The sequence below is a fragment of the Babylonia areolata genome, chromosome 1, assembly GCF_041734735.1.
Source record: "Babylonia areolata isolate BAREFJ2019XMU chromosome 1, ASM4173473v1, whole genome shotgun sequence".
Classification (NCBI taxonomy): domain Eukaryota; kingdom Metazoa; phylum Mollusca; class Gastropoda; order Neogastropoda; family Buccinidae; genus Babylonia; species Babylonia areolata.
Window position 1 is genome coordinate 93836129 of NC_134876.1, and position 14660 is coordinate 93850788.

General features: G+C 44.2%; 1 protein-coding gene across 4 annotated transcripts in view; it reads right to left on the reverse strand.

Moving 5' to 3' along the window:
* LOC143289354 (retinoic acid receptor alpha-like) overlaps positions 1 to 14660 on the reverse strand; it is a 118358-nt gene that overhangs the window by 52164 nt on the left and 51534 nt on the right. For all 4 annotated transcript variants that reach the window (XM_076598351.1, XM_076598350.1, XM_076598353.1 and 1 more), the window contains one exon: positions 4013 to 4221. In XM_076598351.1, the coding sequence (XP_076454466.1) occupies positions 4013 to 4166 (154 nt within the window). In that variant the 5' untranslated portion in view covers positions 4167 to 4221. The remainder of the gene's footprint in view (positions 1 to 4012; positions 4222 to 14660) is intronic.

Consider the following 14660-nt stretch of genomic DNA (forward strand, 5'->3'; position numbering starts at 1 on the left):
TAAAATAAAAATAAAATAAATACAGGGCCTTTAGTGATTTTGCAGTAAGCGATCCTGTGATAGATAAACCCGAGACCAGGTGCTCCACATATTTCGTTCTTTCTTATACCCCTTCATCTGTCCTTCAAGAGAAAAAATACACGAGTCAATCTCGTACAGGTTTGTGGCAATGACTTTGCCTCGGGGCACTCAACCCGCTGGGGCGGCTCAAAATACGGAGGTGTGTGTGTGTGTGTGTGTGTGTGTGTGTTGGGGAGGCATCAGCAATAATTTGTTGGGAAGGTAAGGGGCGAGGGCGAGGGCAGGGCAGGGCGGGGCGGGGGTGGGGGGGGGGCCGGGTGCGTGTGTGTGTGTGGGGGGGGGGGGGGGCGGGGGGGGGGGGGAGGGGAAAGAATAGTGACGTTTGTGTCAAGCAGTCCCGCAGAAACTGACTATCATTAAGGTATTGTCAGTTCACAACATTCGACGCACAAGAGGAGTGAACATGATGGCGAAATTTCACATTTTTATGTCAGGAATTTGGCAATTATTTGGATAGAAATTTGATATTATTATTATTATAATATTCAGTTTAGCATTACTCAGTACTGTTAAAAATGTCATAATTTCCTTTGGATTGTGATTAATTGTTGGAGGTGGGGGAGAAAGAATAAGCTGATTCACAAACAAGTCAGTGTCTGTTTATGGTATGTTCATAAATATCTATCTATCTATCTATTCTTTTTCTTTTCGTAATGGCTGGCACCAGCTTTTAATATGTGACGAAGATGAAATGTTTTGTTGCTTTTGGTGTTTTTCGTTGCTGTTGTTAACTATTCACTGTATTGTAATGTGGGTTTGAACTGTTTGAAATAATGTGTTTGCTGTGATGTACGGATTACTAAAAACTGATACCGATTTATCAAACACAAAATACACCGGACTGTCCTGCGGTCCGTATCACCTGTGTTGTCAGCTGTCAGTGGTTGTATAATGCGACAGATGATGATGATGATGGTGATGATGATACGTAACATTTGACATGATGGTTGTGTTTCATGATGGTGATGGTATTGGTGCTGCCTTGCGTCGTCAGTCCTCAACGTTCTATAGCAGTGCTGTCATCGACGTCAGTCTACAACATTCTGTAACTAGGTCTTGTGTTGCGAAAAATGAGCAAAAACAACACTGAAAACTGTGGCAGAGTACATACAGTACTTTATATCCCCCCCTGCACCCCCCCCCCCTCTCCCAGACATGGGCGGTTCTTGGACAGTGTCGGAGCTATAGCACTCACAGATTGATTAAATACTTAATAGAAAAGAGTTGAGAAGATGAGGAAAGCATGTCTTTGTGTACAGAAACGTTTGTATTTGATTACTGAATTAGTCGTTCCGGTGCTTTCAACTTAGTAGCTGGGACTCGGGGCTTCGCAGCTGTGATGACGAGAGGATACACGACCGGTAAATACAGCTTCAATAAGACACTTGTCCAAACACTTGACCTACATCCTAACCACCACTTTCCTGTAAACCTCCTTCCTTCCTGCTCTGATCTAACAACGCCTGTCCTGATCAAAGTAAAGGTTGGTTCCTGCTACCCGTCCACCCCTCTAGCAGGGAGAGTTCATTAATGGCCTTTGATACGAAAACGGTGTTTCTAAAGTGAGTCGCTGTAACTCTCGTGTTCTTGATAATGAAGGCAGTTTGGGCCAGTTATGTCAAGAACACGCACTGTGGCAAGCAATCCAACCAGCATCAGGGAATCCGTTCTCGTGTATCGTCACACAGACATACGGGAATAAGAGATAATTATGTGCCAAAAACTTAACAGAACCACACTGGCCTTTTCAAATGATATATATTATATATTTATCATCAAAAGAAAAAAAAATGTTGACATCTTTACGGGCAATTTACTATTCAAGGAATAAATAATCGCCATTCGTTGTAAGCTGAACAGTGAATAATGAATCACACAAAGAACGTTAACTCTGCTGCACGCGGTTTGCACTGCAGTCTCTTTCAAATCAAATGAATAATACTTTATTGAATCACATGGACAACCATTTCTGCAATCAAAGGCTCGTTATAAATATTACATGATCTCCGATCTCAGTTTTTAATGGATCTCTCTCTCTCTCTCGTTTTACATTCAAAAGACCCCCCCCCCCCCTTCTCTTCTCTCTGAACCCTCTCTCTCCTGTGTAGTACTCAGTATGAACAGTTAAGTTGAACTTCAATTCATTTGATGTCTTTTGACATTAACTTGATATAGTAATGTGCAAGTGTACGTGTCCTCGGAAAGAAAATTAACCACAAGTTTCAAATGGAAGAAAATATTATAGACCTTACATCCAGATATAGACTAAATTATAAAAAAAAAAAAATAAAAAAAAAAGAAACAAAATGAAAGAAATGAAACAAACACAACAGAACGGAAGGGAAAACATAAGCAACAGCAACAAAAGAATAAACTGTGTTCGTCTTTTTTCCTCTTTTTTTTTTTTCGTTTGTGTTTTGGCACACACTAGCAAATTTTCTTCTTTCTACGAGGGCGTCATAATCATATGTGTGTGTGTGTGTGTGTGTGTGTGTGTGCGCGCGCGCGCGCGCGTGTGTGTGTGCGTGCGTGCTATCCCGCCATACTTCTTCTTCACGTATGGCACATGCTGGGCATATTCGCATAATACCACAATAACAATCCACAGCAATTTGACATGATTTTTTACTCACTTGTGTAAACAAAGTGAGTATGTTTTAACCTGGTGTTCGGTTGTCTGTGTGTGTGTGTGTGTGTGTGTCTGTGGTAAACTTTAACATTGACATTTTCTCTGCAAATACGTTGTCAGTTGACACCAAATTAGGCATAAAAATAGGAAAAATTCAGTTCTTTCCAGTCATCTTGTTTAAAACAATATTGCACCTCTGGGATGGGCACAAAAAAATAAAAAATGAAGCCTAATTATATGCAAACTGCATTTACTGACCCAACATCAAGAGCAGTCATTATTATCATTTTTTGTTCAAACAGGAACTTATTTTGCTAAGCATGGAAGTTTTATTTATTTTTGCAAACGTTTTGGTGCACACAGTAAAAAAAAAAGGGAAATTACTCTGTAATTATGCTAGGGGAATTAATTTGCTTTAAACTGGTCTTTCTCATCTTAAACATTACATTTTGAAATTATACTCAATACATAAAAAGCTTGGATTTTTTTTTTTTAAGTGTATCACAAGTGAGTCTTGAAGGCCTTGCCTCTCTTGTTTAAATGTTGTTTTTGCTGTCCCATTATCTGCGCGCACCGTTTCAGTGGCGTTACTCTCCCGCACCTCATCCCGAGTCATCCATACACATCCACAACCGGCTTCGTTTCAGCGCTGGCAGTCCAGATGATACATGATCTCTGACCCTTGGACCGTCCGATTTTCTGCCATATGTCGTCCACAAAGTGGGCCAAGAACACCTACAGCTGTTGCCAAGAAGACCGTGTAACTTTCACCCTTCTGGTTACCCAGCAGGCAATGCCGGGATCCGAACCACAGACCCTACACCTACCCTCGGGACACGTGGCCTCCCTGCTTGGTTCCTCCGCCAGTCAACCCTCCCAGTACATATGATTTTGTCATTAATTATCCAGCAGACAGAGAAACTTGAGATCCGATTATCGTTGCCAAGCCACAAAATATCAACTTTTCGTATTACAGCTGGAACACTACTCTCCCTCTCTCTCTCTCTCAAAAGAAAGACAAATTTCTAAATTAACTTTACCCCGTCATTCACTTTTAGTTATATCATCAATATGTCTTTACTAATTATTGTTGTTCATCCTGCTCAAGGTTTGGTTTGTGTGTGTGTGTGTGTGTGTGTGTGTGTGTGTGTGTGTGTGTGTGTGTGTGTGTGTGTACAACACAAGTCATGTATCTTACATTTTAAGTTCTGAGTCATCTCTTGGTCTGTCTCTGTCTCTCTCTCTCTTGCACACACACAAACACACACACACACACACACACATCCACACACACACACTTACCATCCGCAGAAGGACTGTAAGAAAGAGGCCGAGCAGACAAACGCTGCAGAAGGTAGGCGTTGGAGTTGTTGGAGGTGGGGGTGATGGTGGTGGTGGTGGTGTTGGAGGTGGTGGTGGTGGTGTCAGCTGACTGAGTGCCCATGCCCTGACTCATCGTGCCCGCTTCTGCTGCCACTCACGTGCCCTCATGGTAGTCCGCCCCTAGTACCCTGCACACAGAGCATGACCCATCGATTTGTACACTTAACACGGGTATCTTAGTGCCACGACCACACAACAGACCCATTGATTTCAACACTGAACACAGGTATCTAAGTGCCAGGACCACCAAACAGACCCAATGATATGTACACTGAACACAGGTATCTTAGTGCCAGGACCACTGATATGTACACTGAAATCTGCTATCTAAGTGCCAGGACCACCAAACAGACCCAATGATATGTACACTGAACACAGGTATCTTAGTGCCAGGACCACCAAACAGACCCAATGATATGTACACTGAACACAGGCATCTTAGTGCCAGGACCACACAACAGACCCACTGATATGTACACTGAACACAGGTATCTTAGTGCCAGGACCACACAACAGATCCACTGATATATAATATACACTGAACACAGGTATCTAAGTGCCAGGACCACACAACAGACCCACTGATATATAATGTACATTGAACACAGGTATCTAAGTGCCAGGACCACAAAACAGACCCACTGATATATAATGTACATTGAACACAGGTATCTAAGTGCCAGGACCACACAACAGACCCACTGATATATAATGTACTTTGAACACAGGTATCTAAGTGCCAGGACCACACAACAGACCCACTGATATATAATGTACATTGAACACAGGTATCTAAGTGCCAGGACCACTGATATGTACACTGAAATCTGCTATCTTAGTGCCAGGACCACCAAACAGACCCAGTGATATGTACACTGAACACAGGTATCTAAGTGCCAGGACCACACAACAGACCCACTGATATATAATGTACATTGAACACAGGTATCTAAGTGCCAGGACCACAAAACAGACCCACTGATATGTAATGTACATTGAACACAGGTATCTAAGTGCCAGGACCACACAACAGACCCACTGATATATAATGTACATTGAACACATATATCTAAGTGCCAGGACCACTGATATGTACACTAAACTATGCTATGTTAGTGCCAGGACCACCAAACAGACCCACTGACATGTACACTGAACACAGGTATCTTAGTGCCAGGACCGCACAACAGATCCACTGATATGTACACTGAAATCTGCTATCTTAGCGCCAGGACCACACAACAGATCCACTGATATGTACACTGAAATCTGCTATCTTAGCGCCAGGACCGCACAACAGATCCACTGATATGTACACTGAAATCTGCTATCTTAGCGCCAGGACCACACAACAGATCCACTGATATGTACACTGAAATCTGCTATCTTAGCGCCAGGACCGCACAACAGATCCACTGATATGTACACTGAACACAGGCATCTTAGTGCCAGGACCACACAACAGACCCACTGATATGTACACTGAAATATGTTATCTTAGTGCCAGGACCACACAACAGATCCACTGATATGTACACTGAACACAGGTATCTTAGTGCCAAGACCACACTACAGATCCACTGATATGTACACTGAACACAGGTATCTAAGTGCCAGGACCACACTACAGATCCACTGATATGTACACTGAACACAGTGCCAGGACCACACAACAGATCCAGTGATATGTACACTGAACACAGTGCCAGGACCACACTACAGATCCACTGATATGTACACTGAACACAGGTATCTTAGTGCCAGGACCACACAACAGACCCACTGATATGTACACTGAACACAGGTATCTAAGTGCCAGGACCACACAACAGACCCACTGATATGTACACTGAACACAGGTATCTTAGTGCCAGGACCACACAACAGACCCAATGATATGTACACTGAACACAGTGCCAAGACCACACAACAGATCCACTGATATGTACACTGAACACAGGTATCTAAGTGTCAGGACCACACTACAGATCCGCTGATATGTACACTGAACACAGGTATCTTAGTGCCAGGACTACCAGACCCAATGATATGTACACTGAACACAGGTATCTAAGTGCCAGGACCACCAAACAGATTCACTGATATGTACATTGAACACAGGTATCTAAGTGCAAGGTCCACTGATATGTACACTGAACTGTGCTATGTTAGTGCCAGGACCACCAAACAGACCCACTGATATGTACACTGAAATCTGCTATCTTAGTGCCAGGACCACTGATATGTACACTGAACACAGGTATCTTAGTGCCAGGACCACACAACAGACACGTTGATTTGTACTCTGAACACAGGTATCATAATCGTTGATGCCACAACACAACAGACCCATTGTTCTGTACACTCAACACATGTGTCTTAGTGCCACAACCACATAAGAGACCAATTGATTTGTACACTGAATACAGGTATGACCAGTTGATTTGTACACTGGACGCAGGTATCATAATCATTATTGCCACGACCACACAACAGACCCATTGTTCTGTCTTAGTGCCACGACCACACAACAGACCCACTATCTGTACACTGAACACATGCGTCTTAGTGCCACGACCACACAACTGACCAACTGATTTGTACACTGAATACGGGTATGACCAATTGATTTGTACACTGAACACGGGTATGACCAATTGATTTGTACACTGAACACGGGTATGACCAATTGATTTGTACACTGAACACGGGTATGATCAATTGATTTGTACACTGGGTATCTTAGTGCCAGGACCACACAACGCTGTACTGTCCTGCGCACTCACCTGGTCTCCTGTCTCGGTTACATAAATCACATACGATCTTTGATGCATTCACTACGCGGTTAACCTTCAATTATATCTTTATTCTTATCTTATCTGTCTATTATAATCAATGTGCAGTATAGTAGGCTATGTTTATAATTATATTCAAATAATGTTTCTTAATTCTTTCTGTTTTTTACATTAAGAATACTAGTTATTACCTGCAGTGTTTGGATGTATGTATGAAACGGTATATGTGATATTTTTTTATATTTGTATCTTCGTAATATTCATACAAAGCTGTTGTTGACTTTTACAGTTATGGTCCCCATGTTGTTTACTTGTCTGTGTTGTGATAATGCACCTGACCAAATTTCTCCAGTTGGAGATAATAAAGTTATTCTTATCTTATTTTATCTTCCTTCTACGGTGTCAAGAATAAACATTTTCCGAAAGTCTACCAGGACACACCCCCTCGTCGAACAACGCAACCTTCACCGAACCAAGACCCGGACAACTTGACCTCAAGGGAGGTCAGCCAACAGGTCGTTAAACTCAGCTCTGTGCTCAGGTCTCCCAATTTAGCATCCAAAGTTCAGCTCAGGGATTTGGGATGTTAAATTGGGACATTCTTTCCGTCCCACTTTAAAATCCTAAATTCAGCTCCAAGAATTGAGGATGCTAAAGTAGGATATTGAAAAAAAAAAATGTGTGTGTGTGTGTGTGTGTGTGTGTGTGTGTGTGTGTGTGTGTGTGTGTACGTGTCTTATGTTTCTGTTGTTATTGGTGTTGTTGATTTGTTCTCTTCGTACTATTTATTCTTTCTTTTCCTTACTTGCCATTACCAGCCTCCCCCCCACCCCCCTCCTACCCCCTCCCCATTTGGTTCTAAATGTCTTCAGGACTGAGGACTGTGAATAACATGAACGAACGTAAAAAGTACATGACAAAACGAGAATCTAAAGGAAAATCAAACATTGTGTAAATATATATATATATATATATATATATTTTTTTTTTTTTTTTAAGAAGAAATTACCAAAGCGTGAATGCAGAAGGGCACGCGCGGCAACGTGCCAATAATCATGTTAACGTGCCCGGTCCTTGTGTGATGACCAGCAGTGTGGTGAAGACGCCAAGCCCCTGTGGACCACCCGTAATTTGAATCCCTCCCGACTTGGTGGGGAGGACTTACCCCATTCACTTTCTTCTTATTTAAACATCAATTAATGAAAAGGAAGAGAAGGGTTTGTCGGAAACGGGGAAGGAAGGGATTTAGGGGTGGAAGGGGGTGGGGTGGTGGGGTGGCGGGGGGGGGGGGGGGGAGACCGATTTGTTCGAACAAACATGTACAAATCTACATTATATGTTTCAGCGTTTGTGATTGGGCGAGTGTGTGTGTGTGTGTGTGTGTGTGTGTGTGTGTGTGTGTGTGTGTGTGTGTACTTCACTTTAGCGCCTGTCCACATAACATGACTTTAGACGAAAACAAAATACAAAGGAGCAAGAACCAAGAACAAAGTTAACTGTAGACTTAATAAAAATTAAATCAAATGTCCAAATGTACTGCGAAGCAAACTTTAAGAAAATTTTAACAACAGTACAAAATTACCAATAACATCTTCAAATGATTTTTCCGAAAATCTAGTAAAAAAGGGCTTTATGGCCTCACATTCAGAGCACATACATGTGTACTTGAGAGTAGTCCTCTGTGTGTGTGTGTGTGTGTGTGTGTGTGTGTGAGGGAGAGAGAGAGAGAGAGAGAGAGAGAGAGAGAGAGATGTGTGTACAGTGAACGCTGTCACTGACCCCAAGTTCAGGTAGAACAAACGGCCCTGTGACCTGTTGACCTCCCCGTGTTAATGACCCTTTGACCCTGGTTAGGCTGACCCTTCCACACACACACATAGACACACAGAGGCGGCCAGAGCAGGCAGACCGTGCTGCCCCAGCCCACACCACAAACGCCCACAGGTCACGCAACCCGCACGAGACCGACCAAAGAGCTTCAAGGTCGGAGAGGGGAGAGAAGCCAGACAAGTAGACAGCGGGAGAACAAACGCACCAGCTGGAATCTTCTGGCAACGAAGAACGCTCGAACTCGCGCAACAGGCAAGAACATCAATTTTGCCGTACAATTCATTCTTGATCGCACGCTGTACCTAAATGAACTGATGCCTCGCCATAATCTTTTTGGACTCCGTTTTCATAAAAATAATTATCATGATCGGCGCCTGAAGTTACTGATAAAAGAAGCACCCCACTCATACAAAAATCTCAGTCACCCCAACCCGCTCGGCAACAGTACTCTCCCTCTCTCTCTCGCTGGCGCACGTGTTCCGTGCCAGTATTTTCTCTTCACTACTGTGCGTGTCTGTAGTCGGCGTTATTGAGAATAAAAATAATAATGAACAATATATTGCGCGTTTTTCCAGAAATACTGCTCAAAACGTTTTACATTTCGTGACTGACATTCTATACATTGAATAGTATGCAATCATATGCTACGCGATTTATTGTAAAACTGGTAATTCAGTAATCGATAATATTTTGATCAGGTAAAACTTCGCTGTTGTTGCTTCTTTTTTTCCTTCTTCTTAACCACTTCAAATTGTTGATAGCACCAACAGAAATGCGGCTGAAGTGGACTTTCGTTGTCAATTGTTGCGCACGGGACTGTTGGTGCCGTGCGAATTGCTCAATCCCTGCTGCGAGCTTACAGGTCCTTCTGTCCATTCTTTCACTGTGAGAGCAGCACTCTGTTGCCATGGTCCACAGCGTTCATTGTAACTTGAGCTCCAAGCTGTAGTTAGGGGAAACTCACCAAAACACTCAATGAACAATTTGCACTATAAATGGCAGAGACAAACGCGCCAGTCGAATGACAGTTTTAGCACTCCAACCACGCAGCCCCACTCATGTGAAGAATAAAGCAGTTACTAGAGTTAGATAAAATATCACTGGTGGCTTCAACATTCACAAACGTTGTAGGTTCCCCGTATCATCAGTAAAATTGGCTGTACCAAGCCAGAAGGTCTTGGCATAGAAGTTTGACAGTTTTGCCATCATCGGCCAGCCATACCCAACTATTAACACTTTTAATCACAGGTCTTGGCATAGAAGTTTGACAGTTTTGCCATCATCAGCCAGCCATACCCAACTATTAACACTTTTAATCACAGCAATTGTCCACACAGATCGTTTCTCAACAACTCCTCATCTCAACTACTTGACCAAAGAATATTATATGTGCTGTAACACTGGAAACGTCGGTCACAGTCACAAGTTTTCATCCAAGTATGAGGACCTTTCAGCCAAAATATAGAACCACAGGTTACTGTAAACATGCGCGCACGTGCTGTTGAGGGGGAGAGTGGGGCAGGTGGAGATGGGGAAGGGAGGATGAAGGGAGGGGGGGTCAGAGATGGTGGGAGCAAAAAAAACATCCTAATTTTCTTGACATTGCACAAGGGCATCGTCAGATGAGTTTGTAACTGGAAGAGAAACTGCTGACTGCATGGAGGGGGGTGAGGGTACAAAAAGGTATATATCTTAGTCACACAACATTCCATTTTAAAAAAAAAACAAATCTTTTCTGGAGATAAATTAATACATGAAATACACAACACATTCCTAAATAATAACAGAAGAAAGTTATGATAAAATATCAAACTGGGAGTGGTCTTTTACAAACATGTGTGAATCTGAAACCCCTCCCTATCTCTCGGTCTGTGTATCTATCTATGTATATGCCCCCTCTCTCCCTCTCCTTGGCAGTCAGGGGCACTGTATTGTACTGCATCATACTTCAACCACAACAGACGTCTCTGTGCGGAACTCGGGCTGCTCTCTGCGCTAAGACTGACAGGCCGGCGTCGTGGTAATCCAGCACCACCCATTTCCCCTCCTTTATCTGTACAATGAATACATATTATTTATCCGTTCCGGTGATTAATGGAAGTTGCGTTAACACGGTGTGACCCCAGCACGAAGGATGACAACTCGGTAATGTATCCCCGGATCACTGTGTATTGAGGTGGGAATCTTCTGCCGTCCCTCCTCGCCCTCCGCGATATCCCCTTGCGCCACCGTGACATCCAAAGTCCTGCTCGCTTTTCAAAAGGGCATGAAGAGGTTCCTTGCTGTGTGACCGTGAATGGGTGAGATCAATCACTCTCTGCTGTCCATGTCTACACCCCTTGAACATGACACCCGATTTACGTGATTGTCAACGTGCGTGTGGCGAGCGTAGGTGTGTGCAAGCAAGTGTGTGTCGGTGTGTGTGTGTGTGTGTGTGTGTGTGTGTGCGCGCGCGCGCACTCGCGTGCATGCGAGCGCGTGGGTGTGCAAGCAAGTGTGAGTGTGCAAGTGTGTGTGGGATGTGTATGTATGACCGCGCGATCGCGTATGCGTTAATGTACACGTCGATTTTTCAAAATGTGTGCAGATCTGTCTTTCAAAACATTAAGCCGACAGCAGAGAGGCAGGCAGACACACAGAGAGAGAGAGAGAGAGAGAGAGAGAGAGAGAGAGGGGCAGAGAGACAGACACAGACTACAGAGACATAGACAGACAGACCTATAGACACAGACAGACAGACTACAGAATCATGACACACGGAGTGAGGAGGACTAAAGAGAAAGACCAACCAACATCACCAGTGACAGCCTCAAATCACTGGAATGTCAGGCAGACTTCACTTCCTGTTCTCCTCGACAAACATGCACACAATGCTGCAAGACACCCGATCCTCTGGCGCTAAACGGTAGGCCCTGAAAGGCTGCAGAACACTACGTCCACAACAAGCATTTCTCTTGTCACGTAATACACCCGGCCCCGGGCTCACCGCCTTGAAGACAGAGCACTGAGAACTGCTCTTCAGTCCTGGTCTTAAATCAGAACGCTGGATTCCTGTTCTGTCATAAATCACGTGCAGTAAAAAAACAAAACAAAACAAAACAAAAAAAACCCATAGTTTCCTTTCATCCTAACGACATCCTGACCAAGATATATCTATATATATCTTTCCCTCTTTCTCTCCCTCCCCATTTGTACACACACACACACACACATTTAAATATATACATATATATATATATATATATACATGTACAAAAAAATAACAGAAACAGACAAACCAGACACAGACAGACAGACCAGACACACCAGACACAGACAGACAGACCAGACACAGACACACACACACAGTCTCCAGTGCAAATGACACAAGCGCTGCTTGCTTCTATTACAACTGTATTTTCTGTTTCAGCACTTCAGTTTAAATCATCATGTTTCTCTGTAACCACATTTCCTTTAAAGAAGCAGACTGATCGTCCAGGGAGTTGCTGGCTGTGCTTTCTGCAACAATAAACACAACACCAACACAACTGACAACCCATTGCATGCTCTTGTTATCAAGACAGTTTCTAAACGCTGGATTCACGCCGCGGTTCTCAAATACGATGCTGCTCTATCTGAACAGTTTACCCCCGAAAACGGAGTATGGCTGCCTACATGGCGAGGTAAAGACGGTCATACACATAAAAGCCCATTCGTGTACATATGTATACGAGTGAACGTGGGAGTTGTAGCCCACGAACGAAGAAGAACAACAATTTCACCGAGCACTGAGCACCATTGTAAACATGTTCCTTTGGGGGTAAACATTATTTCCGACCCAACGATTTTTTTCTGCATGCAGCACGCACCAAATATCAATACTATAAACTGTATTGTAATGATATTCAGTGCGTGCTGCATGCAGAAAAAAACAAAACAAAACACGATTCTCTCCCACAGCACGACAGAGATCTAATTCATTTAATACAAGTGATCCCAATATAAAAGAAGCACAGTCCATGAATCGAAACGAATTGTTAGCCAGAGATTACCCGAACTCGACTGCTGTACTGAGGGTAAAAGGTTCAGATCAAAGTTCCTTTTCACCATGCTCTCATGAGATTTTACGGAGAAGAAGAATAAGAAGAAAGAGGAGGAAGAGGGGGAAGGTGCGGGGGAGGGGGGGGATGAGAAAGGAGGAGGAGGGAGGAGGATGGGGCGGGAAGGACAGTCGAAAAGCCTCAGAGAGAGAGAGAGAGGATGGATGGACAGACAAACTGAGAGGAGGAACGGAGGGAGAGAGAGAGAGAGAGAGAGAGAGAGAGAGAGGACGGATGGACAGACAGACAAAGAGGAGGAACGGAGGGAGGGAGAGAGAGAGAGAGAGAGAGAAAGTTTTCTGGACTAATTAAGCGTCATAATTAATCACTCTCTCAACAAGCAAACTTGAACCTTCCACCGGTGCCCCTCATCGCTACCCCTCCCATTCGCCTGTCACGGGACCATGAGAGACCCCACTAAATCCATGTGAGGCATGCACACACCCCATCCATACCCATACCCGTTCCCCCCCACCCCCCACCCCCCCTCTTCCCGCTCCTCCTGGTGCGCACAGTTGTGGGTTGCACCATCATAAATCATGACGTCGGCACCCAGTCCTGACTGTCTGTGACCACAATCCCGGGCCTTTCTGACGTTGCAAGGGAGCTGTCATGGCGCCCGTCACGGCCTTGTACTGTTAGTGCGAAGCCGTTCAAGAACCGGCATCAGCTTGCCTTGAATAAATATAAAGTGGTGGGGGAGAATTTGTTATGGGGTCGACACTGTGACGACATCTTCATTTCTCTCAACCGGGGCCCGTCTCACTACTTGCATGGCAGAAAATGACAGGAAATGATCTATGAAAGAGGCCGTAAAGTTCTAAGAGAAGAGGGGGGAAAGGAGTATCTGCCACTCGCCTGCTCCTACCCTTCTCCTCCCAACACCCCCCCCGCCCCACCTCACTTACGTATTCAAAGGCCGACAAAAAATAATATGCCGTGTGAGCGACCCTCCTCCCACTCCCCCCCCCCCCACACACAGCCCCATATACTCGAAGGCCGACAAGTAGAACACATGGAAGGGAGCCAACAACATAACACACTCGCAGAGTTCGGCGGTCCCCTCCATCTACTACCCCCCGCCCCCTCCCCCTACCTCTTTTCTAGTTTCAGGTCACGGTAAAGAGGTCACGCGATGTCGACGTTGTTTTTCCAGGACTCTAAAGGTCTCGTGAGGAGATGACCAAGCTACTTTTCTAGCCGATCAATTTCGAACATCCGCGCACAACTATTTGTAACTCGGGCTGTTACACACTGACTGAACTGTCTGTCAAACATCAATAAATCTGTCTCTGTGTTTCAAGCTGTGTTAGTGTACATAGAAAACCCCAATTCAGAGTTGTCTGTGTACACACACACACACACACACACACACACACACACACACACATCCAGACAACTCTAAACTGGGGGCTTTTTTTTCAACGGACATTAATTTTGAAGAACGCCAATGACTTGATCCTCGTATAGCTTGGTTGCTTTTGAACCATCTCATCATTTAAGCTGAAAATAAAATAGACATGTTTGCTGGTTAAGTGAATCAAAAGTATATAACTTTCAGTGGCTGGATGCTGTGCGCCTTGTGTTGTTCATCCCGAAGGGCGACCTACACAAAGAGATAAATTCCAGACTCCTTTTCTCATCTTGTAGCCCTGCCTGCTCCTTCCCAGTACAATGCATGCCTGTCAGTAATGTGTAGAATCTGGCAGTTAACATGTACGGCCTGGCAGTTAAATGTGTTGGACCTGGCTTTCAATGTGTAAGGCCTGACAGTCAATATGTAGGGCCAGATAGTCAATGTGTAGGGTCTGGCAGTTAATGTGTAGGTACTGGCAGTCAATGTGTAGGGCCTCGTAGTCAATA